At 53.3% G+C, this 25,105-nt stretch overlaps 2 protein-coding genes across 2 annotated transcripts; one reads left to right on the forward strand and one right to left on the reverse strand.

The window, feature by feature from the left end:
- Window positions 1-432: 432 nt before the first annotated feature.
- PLA2G2F (phospholipase A2 group IIF) lies at window positions 433-9,427 on the reverse strand. The gene is made up of 4 exons (XM_088022584.1): window positions 9,135-9,427; window positions 5,814-5,958; window positions 4,764-4,873; window positions 433-2,678 (listed from the first exon to the last, which is right to left on the reverse strand). Exons 1-4 carry the CDS (start codon window positions 9,169-9,171, stop codon window positions 2,467-2,469), a joined length of 504 nt encoding a protein of 167 aa, XP_087878710.1. The 5' UTR covers window positions 9,172-9,427; the 3' UTR covers window positions 433-2,466.
- A 9,598-nt stretch (window positions 9,428-19,025) lies between these two features.
- Window positions 19,026-24,254, forward strand: LOC114213395 (group IID secretory phospholipase A2-like). Its single transcript, XM_028108608.2, has 4 exons — window positions 19,026-19,113; window positions 21,354-21,498; window positions 22,163-22,269; window positions 23,869-24,254. The coding sequence occupies exons 1-4, from the start codon at window positions 19,026-19,028 to the stop codon at window positions 24,012-24,014; spliced, it is 486 nt and encodes a 161-aa protein (XP_027964409.2). The 3' UTR covers window positions 24,015-24,254.
- Window positions 24,255-25,105: the final 851 nt, after the last annotated feature.

A 25,105-nucleotide genomic window follows, 5' to 3' on the forward strand; every position in this document is an offset into this window, starting at 1 on the left:
TAAATAAATAAATACATAAATAAAATAAATCTTAAGAAAAAAGTCAGATCCCGAGGCGTCAGACCCAGCCCATCACTGACAACCTGTGTGACTCTGGACAAGTTACTTTCCCTCTCTGGGCCTCACATGTTCAACAGCAAAGAACAGGGTGGAGATTGACGCCAGAAAGCCCCCAGCCCAACAGTTCTTGTTGTCCAGCCTTTGGCACACACCAGCCTTCCTGACACTCGCCCATCTGCTGGAGTGGGCCACTTCATCCAGGCCCCGGGGCAGGAAGGGGACAGGCCAGGCCAGCTGCTAGGGGTCAGAGAACCTGCTTTCCCCAGAGCCGCAGATCCTGGAGGGAGGCTCTGTGCCCTCCCCTGATGCCCAGCCAGTGAGTACCATGCCAAGGAGGACCAGCAGTGGGGAGCCAAGGCAGGAGACCTTTATTAGATTGAGGAGGGGTTGCTGAGTCCTATGGAGTGTCTCTGGGGTGCAGCATCCTGGACAGGCCGGAGCAAGGCGGGGGGTGGGGCAGGCAAGACTTGGCAGCAGAATCTCGTCCCAACACATGGGCCCAAACTCTCCGGAGTGCAGGTTTGTGCAAGCTAGAGGGGCGCAGCCAGAAAGCTGGGCTCCCACGGGTGAGGGGCGGAGGCTTCTGCAGACCCCACCTCCAGCGGGGACTCTGGGTGCCCCATCGTGACTCCACCCCTGGCTTGGTGGGGGCTCTGGTTCAGAGAGAATGGGCCCGCCCAAGATGGCCAGGAGAGGGTAGTTCATTAGCTGGAAGATGTCAGTGATGAGGCTCACAGGGGACCACAGCCACCAGGCCACGCCAGTCAGCGGGAGGTGAGTGGTGGAAGGGTCTCCTCCCACGCATAGTGACAGCCAACGCCAACCAACAGCTTCATCCTCAGTCCCCAAGCCCGGTGTTCTAGAAGCTGCAGCTGGGCAAGGCTTCTGCCCAGTCCTGCTATTTGGGGGGTAGACATTCTCTTCCCACCCCCATGACCCTCTCGCCTCTGGCTTTCTTGACCATCCCTGGGGACAGTGGTCTACAGGGTCCTGGCAGGGCGGGCCAAGCTCCTGGTGGCTGTTCTTGGTGTCCAGGTGGGTCACAGCGCTATGCCAGTGGGTCCTCAGGGTGACGCAGGGCATGCTGGCTTCTTGGAGGCCGCTGAGCTTGAGGTCAAGAGGTGAGGCAGGCGGGACAGGGGAGGGCGCACCTGGAGAAACAGCAGAGCTGGCGCAGGGTCAAGAAAGCTGGCCCCGCAGAGGCTGACCCTCCTCCACCTCTGCCCACAAGCCCCCGGCCAAATGGGAACCTGGGCCCAAGGGGGGCCCTGCGCCCCAGGTTCCTTTAGCCCGCTTCTCCTGCCCAGACCACTCTGGTCTGGACGCCTCACCTTGTCCCGCCTTCTCCCCTCCCTTCCCTCAGCATGTGGCTCCCTCCCCACTGCCTTCCTGAATCTTCCCCACAGCCTCCTACCTGGACCTGGTCCCTCCTGCCTTTGTTTCCCCCTTCATGGAGGTGGGTCCCAGCCCTCGGCTTCCTCCCCATTGAGAGGGCTTCTGACCCCAGGGTGCAGCCTCGCCTCTCCCTGCCAGGGAGAGAGGGGTCTGGGGTCTTTCCACCCACTGGCCTAGCTGCTGCGGGGTGGGGGGAGCCAGGAGGGGGAACGGCCCTGTCCCCTCACATCGGTTAGGGTCCCAGGAGCCTGGGTTTGGGTGCTCCTCAGAGCCATGCAGTGTTGCAGGGCCGGCTCAGCAGGGAGGCGGGGGAAGACCTGTGAGTGTTGGGGGACATATTTGTGCCTCCGTCTTGGTCACCCTGCACCGAGGGGCGTGCCGCTGAGGATGCGGGTTCTGTCAGTGCCCTGGAGACTGCCCTGAGGCCAGAGTTGGGGGCTGAAAGGCTAAGCACTGTGGCCATCCTGTGAAGTCTGGGCCTGGACTCTGGGTCACCCACCCACCCTGGGGCTCTAGAGAAAAAGCAAGGATCACCCTGAGTTATTGCCTAGGAGCAGCCAAGAGGCCTCCAGAGCCCAGGCCTTGGGACCAGCACGCTGTTGGTCTGGGAAACTGTCTGAGGACACACCAAGCTCCCAAGCTCTGGGGCTGTGCCCGCAGCTCAGGATCTTGGTGTCTAAGGCCTCAGGGTCCCATCTTGAGGGCCAGGCTGAGGAAGTCAGCCTGGGGCCAGGGACAGGGGCCCCCCTCAGAGGACCCCCACCTCTTCTCTCTCAGGCCTTGCCTTCCATACACAGGAGACGTCCCTGCCAAGTCAAGGACTCACGCAGCGGGCCACGGCCACGCTCAGGGTTGGGCCGGATGAGCCTGGGGGCCACAGGCCTTCCCGAGTCCTCTGGGGCTGATCTCCTGGGGGGTGGGGAGGCTCCAGGGAAGAAGCAGCCAGGCAGTCCCCCAGGCTCCCGGTCTCATCCCCACCTCCCCCTGCATCTGTCTGGTCCCCAGAGGGCACTAGGGAGGTGCGGGGGGAGCAGGGGAGAAGTGTCTGCAGGCCACCTCCCCCGGAGGGGGCTCATAGATGCTGCAGTTGGGCGTGGGACCCTGACAGTAGATGTTCAGATAGTTGCGATGCTTCTCGTTGTACGTCTGGTTCCGGAGACACAGAACCACGCTCTTGTCACATTCGCATGTCTGCTTGTCACACTCCGTCTCGTTGAGCTCACCTGTGCGGGGCAGAGGTTCCAGTGGGCCTCGGAAGGTGGTCCCGTGGGAGGGTGACAGCAGAGCGTCACTGACGGGTCACCCCAGGCCCACGGCTCAGAAGCTCTGGGGCGGGCCCAGTCATCTGTGTCCATCGCCCTCCTGGTGGCTCTGGGTGCACTTAAATCAAAGAAGCCCTGAAGTACAACATGCCACTTTATAGTTGGGGAAACTGAGGTTCAGAAAGGGGTTTACCTAAGTCACCCAGCCAACCCAAGGCAGAGATGGGACAGACACCCAGGTGTCAGGAACTCCCCATCCCGGGGCCTCCTCTCTTCCATCACAGAATCACAGAACCCCCTCCCCACCCCCGACCGGAGGGAGCTGGTGGTAAGGAGCCGCTGAGGAAGGGCTCCTAAAGAGCTTGGCTCAGGGCATCCCACGAGCAAATGCTTAAGTCCTAGTCACTGTTGCCACTGTTACTGCTGCTACTATTCTGAGCCTCCAGAAATCGTCCACCCTGACCTTTCTCAACCTTAGGTGTGTGCTAGGGTCCACCGGGGGCTTGTTGAGACAGAGACTGCTAGGCCCCAGCCCCACAGCTTCAGATTCAGTAGGTCTGGGTGGGGCCTGATAATCTGCATTTCTAGTAAGTTCCTAGGTGATGGTGATGTTGCTGGTTTGGGGAACACCCTTTGAGAACCCCTCACTGGCTCAGTGGTTTGCACACTTCTCAAACTTTCCATCAGCAGAACCCTTGCTCTTAAATGAGACTCTTTGCAGGAGGCTAACTTATCAAATGGCCAAAAGAGAAGCCCTTAAGCTATCAAATGGGTTAACAGGGCCAGCTGGACCACTCAGGGACCCCATGACCACAGGAATCTCCAGAACCCAATGTGAAAACCACTGCTTGGGTTAGTCCACCGCCCTTTGGGGATCCTTGAAATGCTTTAATGAGGGGACATCCCCTCTCTCAAGCCAGCCCCCTCACTCCATGTTTGAACAACAGCATACGAGAACCTCAGTGCCCTGGGCTCCCAAGGGGCCCCAGATGTGCCCAGTTCCCCACCAGGCTTTTCCCCAGAGAAGAGGAGACTTAGGGTTTCTTTGCAAAGCTGGGCTTGCTTGTGAGCTTTTAGTGAGGGATAGTGAGCAAGAACCTGGTTAAGGCAAGGAGACAAAGGGAACCCGGGGCTGCCCATGGGACCGGGCCAGGAGGCACCTGCTACCCAAGGGGAGGCAAGGCAGGGACACTTGGGCCATTAACTTGGATGCCACATCCCTCAGTTGAGGAATGGCCTGGAGAGTTCAGGGCAAGGGAGGGAACCCCACAGGGCCTGGTTCCCATAGCTTGAATCTTGGGAACAGTGAGAGTCCTGGGATGGGGCCACCTTCTGGCCCAGTCCCAAAGACAGAACCGGAAGGGAACAGGTCTGCTCTGATCTAAACCCTTCCATGGGCCCATGGAGAGACTGAGGGCAGGTAGGGAAGCACCCTGCTTAAGGTTACACAGCAGGAGATGCTGTGAATCCAGGTTTGAACCCAGTTCGGCATGTCACAAAGTCTCAACATCACCAGAGGATCTCGTTAAAAACAGATTCCTGGGCCCTCACCCAGACCCACTGAATCAGAACCCTCCCTAAACCCTGCGAAGCCTAAGAATCAAGGACCAGGGAATCAGGCTGCTAATTCAGGCTTGGAGGGTCAGAGCATACCAGGATGAAGACCACAGCTAGGGTTCCCAGATTTAACAAACAAAAACAAGAAGCCTGGCTAATTTGAATTTCAGACAAACAGTAAATATTTTAGTCTAAGTATGTCCCAGATATTACATGGGATATACTTACACTAACTCTTAATTTTATACTACTAGTAACTGATTTTACGCTAACATTTAATTTTTAGTATGAGGCTGTCCCATGCAATATTTAGGGTATACTTAGGTGAAAATATTTTTCGTTGTTTATCTGAAACTCAGATTTAGCTGGGCATCCTGTATGTCACCTGGCAACCGTGTGCACAGCCCCAGGACAGGGCAGGCAGGGGGACTGGCAATCTAAGCCCTTCTCCTAGGTGGGAGAGTGGGAAATGGCAGGGGGAGAACTCACTGCAGATGACCGAAGTGTTATTCTCTATGGTGTGTTCATAGTGGTCCACATAGGGGTGACAGCCCAGGTCAAAGAGCTTCTGGTAGCAGCAGTCATGGGCGTGGCAGCACCTAGGGGCAGGTAGAGGATAGCAGGCCCATGTAGGTAGGCTTGGCTAGTCTCCCACTGGCAGAGACCCCAACCATCTGTACCAGTTCCTTACAGATCAGACCTTCAGACTGAGGCCCAGAGAGGGACAGTTACCTTCCTGAGGTCGACAGCCAGGCAGAGCCCAGCCAGTGGCCCAGTTTGTTGCCCATGATCCTGCCTCCCTGTTCTATGCGCAGGGCTCCTGGCTTTCCCCCTGAGAGCCCTGATGCAGCTGCAGGAGGCAGGAAGCGTCAGACTGTCCGGCAATGTGGTCGGGATGGGAAGGAGAGTCAGGGCTCAGTCACTGTGAAAGGAGCCTGCCTGACTATATGAAGAGGCCATGCCTGGCTATGTGGGATGGCCAGGGAGAGACAAAGGTCCGCAGGGGCGAGTGGGATCGGTGGGGGGGGGCGGGGTGAAGGACAGGAAGCAAATGTAGTGTGGCCACCCCCAGCCCCTCAGGTGGAGGAAAGCAATTAGTCAACATGGATTTATCAAGCCTCCCCCCTCCCCAGCCCCCATGATACCAGACTTGGCGCTGGCTGCTTCCGGGGAGATAGGAGCAGAAAGTAAGCTCAGCCCTCCATCAGAGCCTCCAGGGGGATGGGGGTGAGAGGGGTCAACAGCCCTTGCTTTTGCTCAGCGTGAGCTGCGTGTCCGTTGCTCTCATGTGTTTTGGGGGCAGGTCAATGTTTCCTTCCTGGCGAGAATGCGAGTTCCCAAATGCCTCCAAGCCCAACCGTAGAAAGCATCCAAGACAGTTGAGGAGGATAGGGGTCAAGGTCACTAACTCACTGAACCAGCCTCATCCTTTGGGGAAAGGGTCCTGTCCCACCCATCAGAGACGGAGACCAGTCTGACCCTCACTGCCCCCCCTTCCCAGTCCCAACACGACAGTAGCGCAGGCGCTCGGGGACCTACCAGTCCACCTCGTCCATGGGCAGCCCGTGCCCTCCCAGCCCACAGTAGCAGCCGTAGCCCACGAAGGAGAGGATGGCGTTCCTCCCCGTGATGCCTTCCACCATGGACTTCAGGTTAAGCAGGCTGCTGCGGGCCTCGGGCAGGACTGCAAGAGAACCAAGGGGTGCCGTGAGCGTCCTGCCTGGTGGATGGCCCTTCGACTGTCCTCCCCATACCCCGGGGCCAGGGAAAGGGGGAGGGAGGGGGGAGGGTGAGCAGAGGGGGAGGATGGAAGCAATGTATAAAAAGCTGTGAGAAGGGGCGCCTGGGTGGGCTCCGGCCATTAAGCGTCTGCCTTCTGCTCAGGTCCCAATCCCAGAGTCCTGGGGTAGAGCCCCACGTCGCACTGGGCTCCCTGCTCAGCAGGGAGTCTGCTTCTCCCTTTCCCTCTGCCCCTCGCCCCGCTCTGCTCATTCTCTCCGTCTCTCTCTCAAATAAATAAATGAAACCTTAAAAAAAAAAATAAAACAACCGTGAGGCACTAGGGCACTTAGAAAGTAATTATTGTTACTACTTGTTGAGGGCTCTGTGCCAGGCACTGTCCTAAGCCCCTCCCATGCATTAGCTCGCTGAGTGCTGTTATTATCCCCACTTTATAGATGAGGAGACTGAGGCCCAGGGCACTGAGTAACTTGCCCGAGAACATTATCAAAAAGTGGTAGGGATAGAATTTGGACCCAGGCAGTGAGATCCCAAGTGTCCGGTCCACTGTAAGGGACTTCACAAATGCCACATGCTCTTCTGAACATTTGATTCTGGGCCCTGGGCTTTGTCTGGCTCCTCTGCCCCCAGGAGGGACTCAGGGTCCCTACCACAGTCCTGGGGCTGGTGCAAATTACAATGAATCCAGAGACAATTCGGTGCTCTGGTCGTTCCCCAAAGACAGACGGACACACACACACACACACACACACACACACACACACACACACACACCTTTTCCCTTTGTCCGTGTCTCACCAGAAGCAATAGCGCCATGATCCCTTCCCACACCAGCAAACTCAGTGGCAGCACCTGCCAGGCCAGCCCACCCCAGCGACAGGTTCTCCTCTCCCCTGCTCCCCGCCTCCTGGGCCCCCCGGGGCCTGTGCTGACTCAGCATCTCCTCCTCGCTCACTGCTGAGTCAACCCAGAGCCTGGTGCTTAAGTCCTTACTTGGTGAGGCCACCCCGCACAAGGCAGGAGAGCTACTGCAGCCCCATTTAATGGGTTTGGGGAATCCTGCTCTACCTGAGTCTTCCTGTCTATTGGCTTGGTGATTTTTGTTATTACAGAAAATAAGGAGCAAACAAGAAAGGAAACGGGCGAGGAGCTGGGACAAGTGACTTTAAGAGGTTGGTGCCAAGTGAGGTACATGTCTCAGCAGGGTCTGGGGCAGGGAGAGGCAGGACCCCACATCCCGTGGGCCTGAGCCCATCCCTGAGCTGCAGGAGGGATGTGAGGGTTGCGGGGGGAGGGGGGGAGGGAGAAAGGGGACGCTAGCTCTCTCCCCCAGCCCTTCCTCCTGCTGTGTTGGCGTCCCACTGCTGGAGGAGGATGTGCATGCCAAGCAGCTTGGGGGCCCGATCTGGAATTGGACCTTGGGAGTCAAACCCAGACATCCCCGGGTTTGCAAACAGGTTTCTCCGGGAGCACTGTGGCACCGTGAGCAGGTTGCACAAGCGCTTTGACATCAACTGCCAAATCTAGGGATAAAGCGGCTCTCCTGCAGGGCACCAGGTGCCCGGGCTGTGAGGAGGGAGCACCCTCTGTGGGTCCTGGCCTCCTGGCTCCCTGGCCTGAAGCTCCGGCCTCCCACTGCCCACCATCTGGCTGTGCAGGTGTTACCCTGGAGGGGAGGGGAGAAACTTCCATCCCCAGGGCACCCTGACCAGCAGCTCCATACAAGGTGGACATTATCACACGAGCACTCCACACCTCACACACAGGGAGACACACCCCGTCACACTCACACAGGCACCCACACCTCAGACTCCCCTCCGCGCACACACTCTGGTGCACACTCACCCACAAACACACATTCACCCACACATACCTCATACACACAGTCACGTGGTCCTGCTCAGCAAGCTCACACACACACAAGTCACACACCCATGCATACCGTACGTAGAACCACACTTCGCGCACACACATTCACCCACCTCACACACTCATGCAAGATACACACTCACACTTTCCTCTACACACCGCATGTGTTCACAAGCACACACCCGTGATACACTCACAGGCACCTCCCACACAGACGCACACTATCATATACACAGTCGTGCACACACTCACCCGCGAACACCTCACCCACTCACACGCCTCACACCCACAAGCACACTCACACATACACTTCACACACTCAGCCGCACGCCGGTACACACTCACATGTGCAGCACACACGATCCACACTCGTGCTCCCAGCAGAAGAAAGGGAGTCTGCGCTCGGTCAGGCTGGAGCTGTCCCCGGCCAATGTTGGGGCGGAAGGCAAATGGTTGGTTTCTAAACAACCTTAGCAGCCAATTCAACCCCCTCTTATTCACATCTGGCCACAGGGTTAACCTTATTTTGTTTCTGGGATCTCTTTCTTTCCCGCAAACCAGGCTGCGTCGGGCGATATGTAACAGGCTGGATGAGAAGTCAGCGAGGGGTTCGGGTCACCTCCCACCTCCCCGAGACACCTGGCTGTGTGTGGGGTCAGATTTGCCTCAGGAGCCTCAGCTGTCCCCAGCGCTGTGCCCGGGAGCACCAGTCCCAGGAAAGGAGCCCCCGGACCCCTCCCCCGCCGATGGCTTATGAGCTCCCAGACACCTGCTACACACACACCTCACGCACATCCAGGTGCCCCAATTAACATACACCTACACGTTTTGCTGACGTGTGCTGAGACACCCCTCCACACACAGAGATATACGTGCATATAGCCACACACAAACCCATTAGCTCTTATCTAATGTACACATGTACACAAACACACACTCCTATCTACACAAACACCCAGGTTTTCCCAGGGCGGCCAGACGCCCTAAGCAAACACTACTGTTTTACGATGCTTCCTCAGCTCTGGGAGGCTCATAAATGCCAAGCTGAGGGCCCCCGGAGTGTTTACGGCTGGCCCGGCGAGCAAACAGTCCCAAGGCAATGAAGGCCGCCAGGGCCTGAGCGAGGAAGTTGCGCCCCAGAGAGGCAGCACAGTCCCCCAGCCAGTGGCTCGAGAACCTAGGTGCCCAAGGTCACAGGAGAAAGTGTGGGAGCGGGAGAGACAGAGGAGTCCCCCCAGAGCCTTTACTCACCGCTGCCGGCCAGGATGACCATGGTGAAGAACTTCATACCCAAGCTAGATCTGAGAGAGGAGAAAATCCAAGTCCTGAGTCCATTCCTTCCGCTCTCCTGCAGCTCTGGGCCTGCAGCTCCCTCCCGGGCCTCATCACCCCATCAATGCTGCCCCTTCAGGCCTCTGTTCCTGCTTCCCCGGGCTCTGTGAGGAGAACCTCCCACCGGCCCTGCACCTGCTGAAAGAACAGTCCCCAGGCTGGCAGAGCCTCCTTCCTTCTTATCCTGAGCAGGAATGCCCTTCCTGCCCAAGCTTCCAAGACAGGAAGCTCACTGTCTCATGGGGTCGGGCCACTGTCACAGATCAGAACCAACCCCCTTTCCATACACACTCCAGGAAGTCACATGACCCAACCTGCTGGCTGGGTCTTGCACTTGGAGCCAAGAAACCTGGGTCCTTAGATTCTAGTCCCAGCTCTTCTTCCAAAATGCTGTGTGATCTCGGGTAGATCCTTTAGCCTCTCTGGGCCTGAGGATTGACTAGAGGATCCTTAAGGCCCTCATGGTGCTGAAAATGCAGTGACATATCTCACCATCACTCAGAGACTTAGAGCTCTTCTCTCTGGAGAAATGGGCTCTAAGAGCCAGTTCCCCAACCCCATCCCTGCTGCTCTCCATGGAGGATTCCATCCCCGGGTAGCAGGCACGTACCTGGAGGTTCTCCAGGGAGAAGAGGCCCTGAGACTTGGGCCCATCCACCCAGAGGGGTGCCTAACCAGCACCTTCTTCCTGAACACTTTGGGGTTGGCTTGCGCCCCATCTGCCATGTTCTGCGTTCTGGGGGTCCAGCAACATAGGGCTTGTAAGGTCCACGATCACTCTGAAGGCTCCAGGGAACAGGCCCCAGCTTCGCACGGCCACACGCACTGGCAGGGTAATGCAGGGGCAGTGCCCCTGGGCGGGAGGCAGGTGACACTGCCCTAGAAAAAGGAGACTCCACCTCCTCCCTCCCACAGCCACTGCCCTGCCCACAGCTGCCTGGTACGGTCCCCACCCCAGGGCACTCGGCCTGCAGGTGGAGGTTTGCACATCTGCCCAGGAGCTGGCCCCTCCCTGCACATCTGGAAGGAAATTCACCCAGAGGTCTCCCTGTTCCCACCTGAAACAGATGTGAAAGAAAAAATCATTCAGTTCCATTTGTTAAAGCACAGTGCAGCGGGCTTGACACGGGGCACTGGAGAGAGGTGGGGCCACTACAGTGGGGTTTTGCAATGGAGGACAGAGACTGGAGGAAGCCCCCAGCTGGCGTCTGCAAGAGCAAGCCCATCTGCTCCTCCGGGAGCAGTCTTCTCTGCCACAGTACCACTGTGGCACGTGAGCCCGACACCTCTCTGTGGTGGGGGTCGTCCTGGGCATCCAGAGTGCTGAGCAGCATCCCTGACCTCCAGCATGAGACCCAGGAGGGGCCCCCGCCCCCCGCCCCATGCTCCTCTCCCTGAAACTTGCCAAGTTGTAACAACCAAAATTGTCTCCAAACATTTCTAGAGGTACCCTTGGGGGCACAGACATTTCTGGTTGAGTTGTAATGCTCTCTTTCAAGCTAATGAATTTCCCTTCTATTTCAGTTTGCTGACATTTTTTTTGTTTTTAAATCAGGACGGTCAGATTTTGTCAAATGGGCTGTTTCTTTGTGTTTATTAAAAAGATCATATAGTTTTTCTTCCTTAGTCTGCTATTATGGTTAATTACATTGATTGATTTTTAATGTAAGACCAACCTTTCATTTCTGGGCTAAACCCCATTTGCTCATGGTCTATTTTCCTTTTTTATATTGTTAGACTCTTTGCTTATATTTTGTTACAAATTTTTTGCATCTAGGAGCCCCTGGGTGGCTCAGTTGGTTAAAAGTTCAACTCTTGATCTCAGCTCAGGTTTTGATCTCAGGGTCGTGAGTTCAAGCCCCAACGTGGGGTTCCAAGCCTCAAAGAATTTTTGCGTCTGTGTTTATGAGAGATATTAATCTGTGGTTTTTCTCTTCTTGTAATGTCGTTATCTGGTTTTGGTGTCAGAATAATTGTGGTTACCAGAAGGAGTTAAGTGGAAGCATTTCCTCCACTTAAATTTCCTGGGAGAATTTGTTTATAATTGGTGTTATGAGCTGAATTTTGCCTCCCCCCATTCATATGTTGATGCTAACCCCCAATATCTCAGAATGTGACTGTATTTGGATATATGGTTTTAAAGGGGTGATTAAGTTAAAATAAAGTCATAAGGTGGTCCCTAATCCAACTGGACTGGTATCTTTATTTTTTAAAAGATTTCTTTATTTATTTGAGAGAGACAATGGGGGAGGGGCAGAGGGTGAGGGAGAGAATCTCAAGCAGACTCCCTGCTGAGCCCAGAGCCCAAATCAGGGCTGGATCTCACAGCCCTGAGATCATGACCTGAGCCGAAATCAAGAGTCAGACACTTAACTGACTGAGCCACCTAGGCACCCCTAGACTGGTATCTTTATAAGAAGAGGGTATTTGGGCACGCAAAGAGACAAGAGGGATGTACCTGTACAGAGGAAAGACCACGTGAGGGTACAGAAAGCAGATGGCCATCTGTAAGTCAGAGAGGGGCCCGCAGAAAGAAACCAACCTTGCCAGGGCCTTAATCTTGGACTTTCAGACTCAAGAACTATGAGAAAATAAATTTCTGGAAAATAGCTGGGCAATTTCTTATCAAATTAAACATACACCTACCATACGACCTAGTCATTTCACCCCTTGCTTTTTACCCAAGAGTAAAGGAAGTATGTGTTCATACGAAGACATATACGCAAACATTCACAATAGCTACAAATTATAAACGATCCACATGTTCACCACTTGGAAAAAGGACAGACTGTGATACATTCATACGATGGAATACCAGCTCCCCAGTTGAAAGGAGGGGAACCCGTTCCATGGGACAACACAACCTGGAGGGGGCCCCGAGGGAACTCTTTTGGGGAATGGAAGCGTTTCCTGTGGTGGCTGGGGTGTGGCTCTACAGGTGTGCACATCTGTCAAAATTCACTGAACTTGACACATTTTATTGGTAAATTTCATTCTTTGTAAATCATACCTCAGTAAGGTTGATTTTAAAAGAAACAACGCTTCGAAGAAAAACAGACGGCTTCTACGTTTATTTTTTTTTAAAGATTTTATTTATTTATTTGACAGAGAGAGACACAGCGAGAGAGGGAATACAAGCAGGGGGAGTGGGAGAGGGAGAAGCCGGCTTCCCGCCGAGCGGGGAGCCCGATGCGGGGCTCGATCCCAGGACCCGGGGACCATGACCTGAGCTGAAGGCAGACGCTTAACGACTGAGCCACCCACGGCTTCTACATTTATAACAAAAATGCTCTGTATATCCATATCTATAGTGATTGCTTTGCCAAATCATCCCTAATCATTAAGCCGTTGACTGTAGAGGAATGAGGCATCAAAGGACGTCGTTCCCATTTCATGGAGGCAGACACCTGAGGCAGTAAACTGGAGGGCCATGTGTCTCGGCCTTATGAGTCAGGGAAGGCCCGTCTATAGGCAGCGTCTGGAGGATCAGGCCAGTCCCACAGATCAAACTCCTGAACTGCAGGCCTGGTGTGTGTGTGTGTACGCTGGGGGGAGGTGTGGGGGTGCAAGCAGAAGAAAGGGGATTATGACTAACAGCTGCTCACCTCCTCCAGGGAGCCTGCCAGGGCATCTCTTCTTCTCTCTGGGCTCCCTTAACACCTGCCTTAGTCTGCTCTAGCTGCCATCACCAAGTACCACAGGCTGGGTGGCTTCAACAACCGACATTCACTCTCTTACACTTCCGGTGGCTGCAAGTTGCAGGTCAAGGTGTCAGCTGGCTTGGTTCCTTCTGAGGCCTCTGTCCGTGGTTTGTGGACAGTCATCTTCTCCCTGGGTCCTCACATGGTCGTTCCTCCCTACCTGTGCCTGTCCCAAGCTCCCCTTCTTACAAGGAGTCATATTGAATTAGGACCTACCCTAATGACTTGATTTTAACTTACTTATATCTTTAAAGACTTTCTCCAAATATGGCCACATTCTGAGGTACCGGAGACTAGGACTTCAACATAGAAATTGAGGGCCGGCACCACTCAGCCGCTGTCCACAAGCCCACAGCTACAGCCCACTGGGAAACCATGCTTGGGAGTGACACTAGGTCTGGTCAGCCCCCTGTTTGGGTGGTTTGACCCTTTAAAGTCCCACTAACCCTTCTGGAAGTGGGGCAAATAATACCAGCTTCTAAACTGTGCTTTGAGGAGGGAGTGAGCAAAGGCTTTGTGCAAGGCAGAGCATCGTTCTTTCCCACGGAGTTCATGGTGTATCCCCCTAGGCTAACCCTTTCACCAGGTCTCACAGGGGTCGGGGGCTCCTGGGGGGTCATAGCAACAGCAAGAAATGCTTCTGGTTTATTATCCCACCCAGGCGAGTCAGAACGCCCTTGAGCCCCTACTTCCCAAATAAAGTCTTGCTGTTATTTCTAGGAGTCTCTGTGGGAGCCTCGGGAGCCCCAGGGTTCTCCTAGTCTTCTCCTCTGCTCCCCCGTGTGACCTCCACAGCTGTTCATGGAGGCCTCAGCACCCCAAAGCTGCAGGCTCTCAGACGCCCGGTGGGGCCACCCCACCTTCCAGCGTCAGAGCCACACTGTGCTCTGCAGAGGAGGCGGCATGCCTCTAGCCCCACACTGTGCCATGTCTGTCCCCTGGGCCCCGCCCGGTGACCGTAGCCTATGCCCGAAGCTTCTATACGGCCCTCTCCACTGGGCTCCAGCCAAATCCGCCAAATGAATATCTTGGTGTCCACAGCCATCCCCCCATTCTGACTCCTCAGGCAGATCAACCCACCTCCATGCAAATCATCTCATGCAAATTGGTGTGAGGCCCCCACCCCCCACCCAGAGATGGAGCGCCAGGGGTCGCCACAGCCCAGGTTCCAACCAGCTCCAAAGTGTCTGGTTGCTCTGAGGATATCATTAGTTCCTAGTGGGGATCTGCCTTACCCTTTCCTCTCTGCACCCGAAGCACTGTGCTGGGCCTGCTGACAGCGAATAGTAGGTGCTCAGGAAATGCCTGTTGAATGGAGTCATTTGCTGGCTTCCTGTGGGATTTCTTGCAAGTGTGGTCTTTGCCCCCCATACGCTAATATTAATAACAACACCAACTGCCGTTTATGGAGTGCTTACAGTGTACAAGCCAAGCACCCTATATGCCCCTTGGGATCCTTACCAAAACCCCGGTGGGGGACATTCTCATTTCCCTCCACCCCATTTAACAGATGAGGAAACAGATGAGCAGTGAGAATCCAAGTCAGGCCGGTCTGGCCCCACTTCCTTCTGAATGCCCAGGCTCTGCCGCCTGCCAGGTTGAGGTGCGCTTGAGGAAGGCAGCAGGGGCCAGGCCAGGGCCGGGAACGGAAGAACCTTCTGGCAATGACCACCGCAAAGCTGCTGGCTGTGGAGATTTCTGACTCTGAAAGTACATTCCATGGCCACGAGTCTGAGTTTAGCTCACTCTGAATGAACTGAGAGGTCAAAGTGGAAATCCCCCCGCTGTGTGTGACCAACTCTGTGTCATTTAGAAACAAGAGACTCTGGGTGTGAGGCACGTGGGGAAGTCACTTTGTCCAGCCCCTTGCTTTGGTCAGAGTTTTAGATTCTTTCCTTCTGGGAGGAGGAGTCAGCAGGTGCCATACATTTACTGATCACCACCTGTGTGCCTATAGTCCCCATCATTCCACCTGAACTCATGACAGCAAGCTGGCAGGGGGTGCGTTGCTGGCCCCATTTCTCAGATGGAAAACCTGAGGCTCAGAGAGATGAAGTAGTGGAATCAAGGTAATGCCGTTGTTAAGCTGGAATTCGAAGCCACATCAGTCTGATAGCAAAGCTGTTGAAGAAAGTTTCACAATGGGAGCACACCAAGGTGCCCAACATCCAGCCAGTGCAGGGGATCAGAGACGAAGCTCAGAGCCCTCGGGGAGGCACCCTCTCCTACAAACCTTTGGTAACTCCCAGCTTCCTCTCTGACACCCTCTGCAGGTTCCCGTGGATGGAACCCAGGCCATGGGACCGTTGCAGTGAGTGGAGCTTTGCAGGGAGGGATGGGTTGAGGGCAGGATCCTATCACTGGCTAAAAGGACATGCTCTCCCCTGTGGGGGTACCTCTTAGGAGATGGGGGTCCACTTTCTCTTCTGCAGTGAGGTTGGGGCAGCAGTTTTCCAGATTCTGCCAGCTCTCCTCACTTGCACCTCCATCAGTGTGGGGAGGACAAGAAAGTATGGCGGAGACCCTGCGTGCAATGACTCATCTGTAATATGGGGATTAGGGCAGTACCTACCTTATGTTACGATGTGTGAACCACTTAGAGCGGTGCCCAGCTCATAGTAAGGGTGGCTCTGGCAGATCTGTGTTCAAACCCAGATTCTGCCGTGTACCTGCTGTGTGACCCTAGGCAACTTTCTAACCTCCCTGAGCCCCACTTTCCTCACCTGTAAAATGGGGATATCGGTATCTTCCTCATGGTGCAGTTGTGAAAATGAAGTAAGACAACAGCCCGGTGCCTGACACACAGTAGAAGCTCAGCTGATGGTAAATATTCCTCATGGAATTTGCATGCCAGCATCTAAGCCCCTTTTGCTCTTTTCCACCCACCACCTGGAGATCTTGACGGGTTGCAGCCTAATGATACCATCAAGTGTTTTTCCTACCATTTCCAGAGAAGTAAAAGCACACAGACTTGCTGACAATGACAAGTCCCGAGGAACCACCAGGCCCAGTGGAAACTCATGTGTGTTGATGGAGGCAAAAGCAAGGGACTTTCTAAATTCCTACAGACTTCAGAGAATGGAAGAGGCTTAAAATTTTTCTCTGTTCCAACCCAGCAATTTCACTTCTGAAAATCTATTTTAAAGCAACTACCCTTTAAACGTAGACAAAGCTTTATCATCCCAGCGTTAACTATAATAATGAGTGGGGGTGACCTGAAAGTCATAATAAGGAAAAAAAAATCAAGAAAAACAGACCCAGAAATGACCCAAATGATAGAATTAGTAGATAAAGCTATTAGAACACTTATGATAAATATATTCCTTATGCTTAAGATAGAGGAAAGATTGAGCGGGGTAAGTAGAATCAGATTTTTTTCTTAAACCCAGATCAAATTTCTAGAGTAAAACAAATATACTTCAGAGGAAAGGAACAGTGGACAGGTCTAAGGCAGATTTGACAACACAAAGAAGAAAAGGCTAGTTGTTTTCTGTTCATCGTAAGCAGTGAGGGTGACGTTAAAGATGACAATAATGATGGGAACCATCCATAGCTAACGTCTGTTGATCTCTAGCTATGGACCAAGCCCTGTTCACCTACCATGCTGTTTAATTCCTGTGACAGGCCTTTGAAGTAGGTACAGTCATTGTCCCCAGTTTACACATGACAAAGCTCCAGGTGAGGCAGGTGGAGCACCAGGGAGGTTAGCCTTAACCCAGGTGGTCTGGGTTTGAACATCTCCTCCCACCCTCTTCACCTCCACGGAATGCTACACAGGCCAAGCTGTGGTCACTGTGGCGACTTTCTTTCCATGGGTGGGACTTGGTACAGTGTGCTGCATGCATGGGACCTCTAAACCACACAGCAGTCGGAGGAGGGAGGGACTATTGTCCCCATATTGTCCCCACCAGCAAATGAGGAAGCCAAGGATCATGGAGGAGGAGCGATTGGCTCAGAGTCCCACCGTTGGTAAGAGAAGGAGCCAGAATTTGAAGCAGGTCTCTCTGGCCCCAAACCTAGCCTTTCAGATGTGCCCTGGGGTCTCAGGAGGTGTCGGGGACAGCCAGTTCTGAGGCCTCTCTGTAGCATGAGTTTGCCATTAGGGAAAAGCCTTCTGGAATCAACAAAGGACTTGTGGTCCTGGCTACTTTTGCTCCTACCCAAATGATAACCAGATCAGGAGCAGCTGGGACTCTGGGAGGTACCCACGTGCCCCATCAGGAGCCCAGATCTGGGAGATGGTATGCTGAAGTCCCTCACCGAGAGGAGCGTAAGGGAATGACCACAGAGTACACACGAGGGACGCATGTCGGAGACTATGCCAGGGCCATACACTGTGCTCGCTGCTTACTTATTTTGCATGCGGGTTATTTTCTCACAGATGAGGTGGTCAGTTGGTGACTGAGTCAAGGAACAAAGGAAAAATTAGATTCGAGAGAAAGAACTCTCTCTCGAGTCGCAGGGACTCTTGCTGGCATACTTTTTGGGTGAGCAGGCAGCAAGGAGGCCAGTCTGTGGGCTATGTCCTTGCGAGCCATCCAACGAGTGTGGGAGAAAACCAATCTCTACTACTAATGGACCCTCCATGAAACCCCGAAAGGTTACCAGTGGAGCGTCTGTGGGAGCGCATCTCTAGAATGCCTGTGTGTCCTGCCACGAGCACCTCCACCCTCTGAGTGAGTCCACACCATCTGCCTCGTTAGGATTCTCCTATGCAAACTGAGGCAGACCTGCAGAGTAAGATGTCAACACACATCAATTGCCTTCAAATCGTGCCTGTGTGCTGTGACGTTCAAGTTCACGTTAGGAATAGATCCTACGAAATAATTCTGGACACACTTTCTGAGATTTAGCCTCAAGGATTTCTCTCACTGTACCACTGTATGGACTAGAATAGTAAAAAAAAAAAAAAAAAAAAAAAAGTTTGGAAACAACCCATATGTCTGTCAATAGGGGATTCATTAGATGAACAGCATAGATGGGTAAAGGAATATGGGGGTGCCTTGCAAACTGTTACCACAGAAGAATCCTTAATGACACAGAAGTATGTTCAAGTTATAAGGGTAAGTGAAAAGACAGACTACAAAGTACTACTTGTAACATTTTTCTAATTTGGTCAGGGAAAAGTGTGGAAAGGTCCATACAGCAATAGAACCAGAAGAACATACACCAAAAGGTTAATGGTGGAAAAAACTCAAGTGCCTCTCAATGGATGGATAAAGAAGATGTGGTAGAGACATCAAGATGGAATATTATTTAGCCATGAAAAGAAGGCCATCCCGCCATTTGTGACAACATGGATGGACCTTGAGGACATTATGCTAAGTGAGATAAGTCAGAGAAAGACAAATACTCTTTGATCTCACTTATCTGTGGAGTCTAAAAAACCAAAAGCTTGGGGCGCCTGACTGGCTCAGTCGGTAAAGCATGCAACTCTCAGTCTCAGGGCTGGGAGTTCAAGCCCACGTGAGGCATGGAGCCTATTAAAAAAAAAAAAAAAAAGCCAAACTCATAAAAACAGAGAGTAAAATGGTGGTTACCAGGAGACAGGGAGGAGCGAAAATAGGGCAGATATTGTTAAAGGCAAAAGCTTGCAACAAGTAGTGAATAAGTCCTAGAGATCTAATACACAGTGTGGCGAATACAGACAACAATATTGCATTGTAATCATCAAACTTGCTAAGAGATTAGATCTTTATTCCAACCACTAAAAAGAAATTATAATTATTTGACATGACAGAGGCACTAATTATTGCTATACTGGCAGTCATGGTATAATATATACATGTATCCACTCAACACGTTGTACCCCTGAAATTTACACAATGTTGTATGTCAAATATATTTCAATCAGAAAAATGAATGGTGTGTACTGGATTCACAAGCAATTTTAAATTGTTTTATTGTCTGTGATTTTTCAAATCTCCTCCACTGAATGTGTTCCTTTCGCAATCAAAAAGTAAAAAAAATAGGTATTAAAAATACAAACAGTAAAATTCCCCTGTTGCTAGAAACAGGAAGTAGAAAGAGCGTGCCCTGGTGCCGGAGCTGGGAATGACAGGGGTGGGCTCGGCCTGGTGGGGCTACTCTGATATAAGAGGCCGCCTGCATGGAAGGGGATTTCCAGCAGCTACGTCCACTGCTCTGGGCTGGGACCATGGAGCTTCCCCTGCTGTGCACACTGCTGGTGTTTGCTGGTGAGTGGGACAGGACCCACAGCTGGGAGGGGAAGGCAGGATGTGAGTAGACACTGTATGTCCTTCCCAGACTGAGCCTCTGCTCTGATCCCCAACAGCTCTGGACCCCAGTCCTCAACCCTTCTGCCCCTGCAAGGAGCCAGCAGCAGTGGCTGGCCCCTAGAACCCTGGCTTCAGCCACGGAGCTCTGGGCTGCCCTGCTGTGCAGCATGACTCTGGTCTGCAGTGAGGATGAGCAGCTAGAGGCTCAGACACTGGGGCTGGCTGAGCAGATGCCTACGGTACTTTGGACGCAAGTTACAGAAAGGGATCTCCCCACCTCACCCTGCTCCCCTCTGTCACCTTGACCAAATAATAACAATCTTTCATTTACACACAGCACTGTGTACTTTTAGAACCCCTTCGTTCATGTTCATTGTCTCCCTTGAACCTGGGAAGAGGGTCCTGTTGACAGGGGCGGGAGATGGGGCAGTTTCCATTCAGTCTTCCACAGATCAAATGTAAAAATGTGGTTGCTAGCAAATCGGTGTTTTTGTTTCTCAGTCCATCCAAGTATGTAATGTTAGAAAGGATTTGTACTTTAAAATGTGGTTGCTTGCCTGGCAAAGGAAAACTGCATCATTCAAGTGTGAGTTTATTTGTGTACTGTGAAGCTGACATGGAAAGGGCCAGTTTTAGGGCAGAAAGAGGGATGAGGTAGACCAGAAAGGCAAGAGTCTGAATTCAGGTCCCTGGCTGGCGCACAGGTGGGTGGTAACTCTCTTTGCCATGGCTTGCCTCCGGCTTCCTCATCACGGAATCCGGGCTTCCAGTGGGCCTGGGATGGGTCATTAGTCCCCTCAAGGCTTAGCAAGGGTTCTCTTAAACATCCGTACAGCTGGAGCCACCGTGTCAAACAGGAGTGACAACGTGGGTTCCTGCACATTGAAGGGACACACTGGGGACAGAACAGACCTGCAAGTACCAGACACCCCTCGTCACTTTTAGCTGCTGCCCATCGCTCGAGCCCCTCCCAAACCCCCTCTTCCCACCCACCCCTCCCCCCATTTGGGGCTCACTCCCACTTTGCTATTTACTTCATTTGCACACAGAGCTTTCATTATAACACCATTTACCTGGGAATGGGAGGGGAGGTCCATAATGAGGTCACTCGAAGGGCCCCACCTGGCCACGTCTCCCTGAGACTCAGCTCCATCTGTGTCCTCGAACCGCCTCCCGAAGTTGTACACTGGCACAGTTCTGTCCCCTTATCTTGTCTGTTCCTCCCAGGCTCTCCCCTGAATTCATCGACTTCATATATTTTATTTCTCCTATCTCAACGTTAAGCATTCCTCTCCCCCAATAAAATAAAATGCCCTTATGACCAATTCTAACCAGTAGCAATTATGACTACAATGAAAAATATCCATAAAAATCATTGATTTCTAAATCACATTGCCTCCCAGGTAGGCGAGCCACGCAGTGCTCTCTCTCAGGGAGGTGAGGGGCAGCGCGGAGTGCAGGGAAAAGAGTGAGTCTTCCTGTTACAGAATGGGAACTCAATGCAGAGGCAGGGAATGGCATCAAACTGCTTCGGGTTTCAATCCAAGCTCCTCCGTGTACCAGCCACTGCGACCCGGTACGAGGCTCAAGCTGCTCATCTATGAAGGGGGCATCAAACATAGTGCTTTTTGTACCAGTGTCAGTTTCTTAGTTCCCATAAGTATACGGTAGTTATGTAAGCTGATCATAACATCAGAGGAAAGTAGGTGAGGGGTGTATAAGAATTCTCTGTAACTCCTTGCAACTTTTCTGTACATCTAGAATGTACCAAGATAAAAAGTATATTTATTGGGGGAAAAAAAACGAGTATTTATCTCGTGGGTTGAATGGAGTCAATAAATTACTACATGAAAAGACCCATAGGGGCACCTGGGTGGCTCAGTCGGTTAAGTGTCTGCCTTCGGCTCAGGTCATGATCCCGGGGTCCTGGATCAAGCCCCATGTCGGGGTCCCTGCCCAGCGGGGAGCCTGCTTCTCCCTCTCCCTCTGCCCCTCCCCCCTGCTTGTGCTCTCTCTCTCTCTTAAAAAAAAAAAAAAAGGCCCATAATAAGCACTTACTATCGCTATATTTTTAATAGCCTTGGTGGTTGTAGTCATTTTATTATCCAAGGTCATGGGTTTGGTCCAACCAGGCACAAGTGCCAGGCCTGTGACTTCTGGTATTCATGTCCTCTCCGTGTTGCTGGACTCTCTGGCAGGTGTGATTCCAACCCAGGGCGGGATCTTAAACCTGAACAAGATGATCAAACAAGTGACCGGGAAGATACCCATCATCTCCTATTGGCCCTACGGCTGTCACTGTGGACCTGGGGGCAAAGGCCAACCCAAAGATGCCACAGACTGGTAATCCTTTCGCAGGCAGGGCCACGGGTGGCAGTCCTGTCCTGCCCCCACCCCAGGACTCTCCCATTTCCTGTTCCCCCATGTATTCATTCTGTGAATTCATTTTGTGCTGTGTGCTAGGGAACTCTGCTGAGGCCCGGTACCGTCCCGGCCCTCCTGGAGCTTGCCTTCTAGCTGGTTCTGCAGAGTCTCTGAAGGCCCCCCCCTTTGCACTTCCAACCCCTGATCTAGTTAGAACACCCACACACACTCCCTGCTGCCATTTCACGCTGTTTGTTTGTTTGTTTTTTAACTCCTACCTCTTTTTGCCACTGTCTCATTCAATCTTTACCACACCCCCCAGGAATCCGCCAGGAGGGAGGGCACTCCCCTCACCCACCACTTACAGGCTGTGTGACCTTGGGCATGTGGCTTGACCTCCCTGAGTCTGTTTCTTCATCTGTGAAATGGGAATTATCCTAGTGCCCCCATCATAGGATGGTAGTGCAGATTGAGAGAATATTCACAGACAAAACACATGCCTGGTTCATAGAAAGCACTCAAGAGGCGTTAGCTAGCGGGACCATAACCCTGCCGGCCTTGACTCCTCCAAGGCCGGCACTCGGTTTCCACCCTTGGGCAGCTGTGCTCCCTGCCCGTCCCTCCTCCTGTTCTCTCCCTCCAGGTGCTGTCGGAACCATGACTGCTGCTATGATCACCTGAGGCAGCACCGATGCCGTGCCTACATGGACCATTATGACTACACATTTTCCCACGGGGACATCCAGTGCTGTGAGTGCCCGGGCCTCGGGTTTGGAGTTAGAGGTGAAGGAAGGGAGTTCTGGCCCTTACTGACCTCATGCGCTATGTGACAAGGCACAAGCCGCTCAACCTCCCTGTTTTTCTCGTGTGTCCGGTGACAGTAGCGGGGCTGTGGAGGAATTTGGGGCTGAGAGTATGGAGAGGTCCAATGGGGCTTTTGACCCCTCTAGGATTTGGAAGGCTGGCAGACCTCAGCTTGGATCCCAGAGCCACCATCAACCAGCTGTGTGACCTTGATCACCCTCTGAACATCAGTATTCTCATCTGTAAACTCAGGATGATAACAGTATTCTACCCCCTAAAGTTAATTCAAGAACTAAAATGAGAGCAGACAGAATGAGCCTCGCCTAAAATGAGAGCAGACAGAATGAGCCTCGCACTTACCTGCTGCCAAGTGCGTGCTCGATAAACGCTTGGACTACCTAACATTGTTACAGCTTACTTCCGCTCCGGTCCTCAGAGCGGCCTAGCCAGGAGCAGCACCACCCTGACGATCTCCATTTTATAGACAAGGAAAGTGAGACCAGAGTGAAGAGATGTTTGCCCAGGGTCACCCAGCTGCAGGTGACAGAGCCTGGGCTAGATCTCAGGTCCCCTCTGGCCCTGGGTCCATGCTTGGAGACAGCGGGCAACTCCCGGGGCTGGGAATCAAGTGGGTTTATCACGTCAGTCCCTGTTCATTAAAGGCTTAATAATAGCAACAGGGGCACCTCGGTGGCTCAGTCGGTTAAGCGTCTGCCTGCGGCTCGGGTCATGATCTCGAGATCCGGGATCGAGCCCCCGCATTGGGCTCCCTGCTCAGCAGGGAGTCTGCTTCCCCCTCCCCCTCTGCCCCTCCTCCCGCTCATGCTCGCTCTCTCTCTCTCTCTCTCTAATAAATAAATAAAATCTTTAAATAATAATAAGGCAACAATAATAGCCAACATTTATTGAGCACCTACTGTGTGCTGAGTGCATTGCTTCTTCAGTAGTCTTGACAGCCCCAAGGCAGCATCTACCCTCACCCCAAGTACAGGAAATGAAACTGATGCACCAAGGTCCCTTCGGCCTCAGTCTCTGCACATGCTGTTCCATCTGCCCGGAACAGTCCCCCTCTGCCACCCCAGCTTTCCAACGGGGGGAGCAGAACCTTCCCACCTCAGCTCAAATAGCTCTTGACGCTGAGCACTGTCCCCCTATTTTATCGTCTTGTAGCCCCTGCATCATCCCTTCCTTCCACAAGGAACAGGTTGTGATCCCCATTTCTGTGGTTCTCGAATATCTGCTGCCCCCACGGGAGTGTGAACCGCATGCATCCATTCGGGTCAGTCCTGTCCCCCCAGGGCCTGACACAGGATGGGTGCTCGGTTGTTTATTAAATGGATGAATAAATAAAGGAGCAAAGACAAACAGGGAGGTCACGATTCATGCCCAGGGTCATGCAGCTAGAGTCCAAGCAGCTGGGAAGGGTATTCGAAAGTTGAGCAAGGACGGGGCTGCCTTCAGAAACTCCCTCTGGGACCCTAAGGCCGCCCTGGGCTCTGCGTTGGCAGGGGACGGACACTGAGCCCCCTTCTCCTCCACCCGCAGCCGACAAGGGGAGCTGGTGTGAGCAGCAGCTGTGCACCTGTGACAAGAAGGTGGTCCTCTGCCTGAAACAGAACCTGGACACCTACCAAAAGCACCTGCGTTACTACTGGAGGCCCCGCTGCAAAGGCCAGACCCCTATGTGCTAGCAGGGGCCTGCCCCACCGCCCCATGCTCCCTCCTGTTCCTCAGCATCTCCGGCTCTGGCGCTCCGCCCCTGCCCCAGCGTCTGACCCCCTGAACTGGCTCGGGAGGGTCTCAACCACGCCCCACCCTCCTTCTTGCTCTTGGACCTTCCAAATCTTCCTGACCAAGGCCACCGCTCTCTTCTGAGCGTGGTTTGAGATCTGCGGAGAAGCCAAAGCCAGGAAGCCCCTAGGGATGGTGTTTGGGCCGAAGCCACAGGTGTTGGGGGTGGGGATTTGGGGTCCGTGGTGGGGCGGGTCCCCCTTGCCACTGCCAGTCGCCAGGCCCCCTGGCCAAGTCTCACCCTGTCTGACACACTGTCCAAGCTGCAGCCAGGGTGGCCTCTCTTGAAGGGCAGTGTTGATCTTTCTGTCCACGTGGCTCTACTTCTTAAAACCCAAAGCCCCCCACCGCCCCCACCCCTGGTAGGACCTCTCACGGAGTTTGGGGCCTGCACTGTCCAGCGCTATGTCACTCTCCCAAACCAGGCTGGGCAGTCCTCTCGGGCAGGGCCCATGACCGTCTTGGACTCAGTTGCATCTCTGCATCCAAAGCAGTACCCAGGACCAAGAAGGGACCCCATGAATGTCTCTTGAGCTAAGGACCAGATGAAGCCGCCTGGAGCAAGAGCTCCAGGCCCAGGTCCACACGCAAATGCAGTGTGTCCTCTCCTGCTTCTAGATGCTTTTCAGGCTGGGACCTCTGCAGAGTGCTCTGCTTGCCGTCCCAGGTGGCCGAGCCCCACCTAGGCCCCTTGGGGTCCAAGGGCCACTAGCAACAGAAGCCTCCCCTGGCTGACTCCTCCTCGGCTCCAAGGGCTTGCGCCCTCCTCCAAACCCGCATAGCACTTTATGGGTCTGTAATCTACCAGGTTTGATCTTGAGTGGGATATAATACCTGGCCTTTTCCAAACCCCTCCAACTGGACTGGAGCTCCTGGAGGATGGGGGCTTTGTCTCTCGTCTTTGTTTCCTCTGCTCCCTGAACTAACAGGTGCTCGATTAGTGTTTATGGACAAATGAGTCCATAATGGATGGATGGAGGTTGTGGCAGAT

This window comes from Eumetopias jubatus, unplaced genomic scaffold (genome assembly GCF_037043125.1).
Source record: "Eumetopias jubatus isolate StellerSeaLion01/CBP00866 unplaced genomic scaffold, mEumJub1_p1.0 scaffold_4, whole genome shotgun sequence".
In the NCBI taxonomy this organism is placed as follows: domain Eukaryota; kingdom Metazoa; phylum Chordata; class Mammalia; order Carnivora; family Otariidae; genus Eumetopias; species Eumetopias jubatus.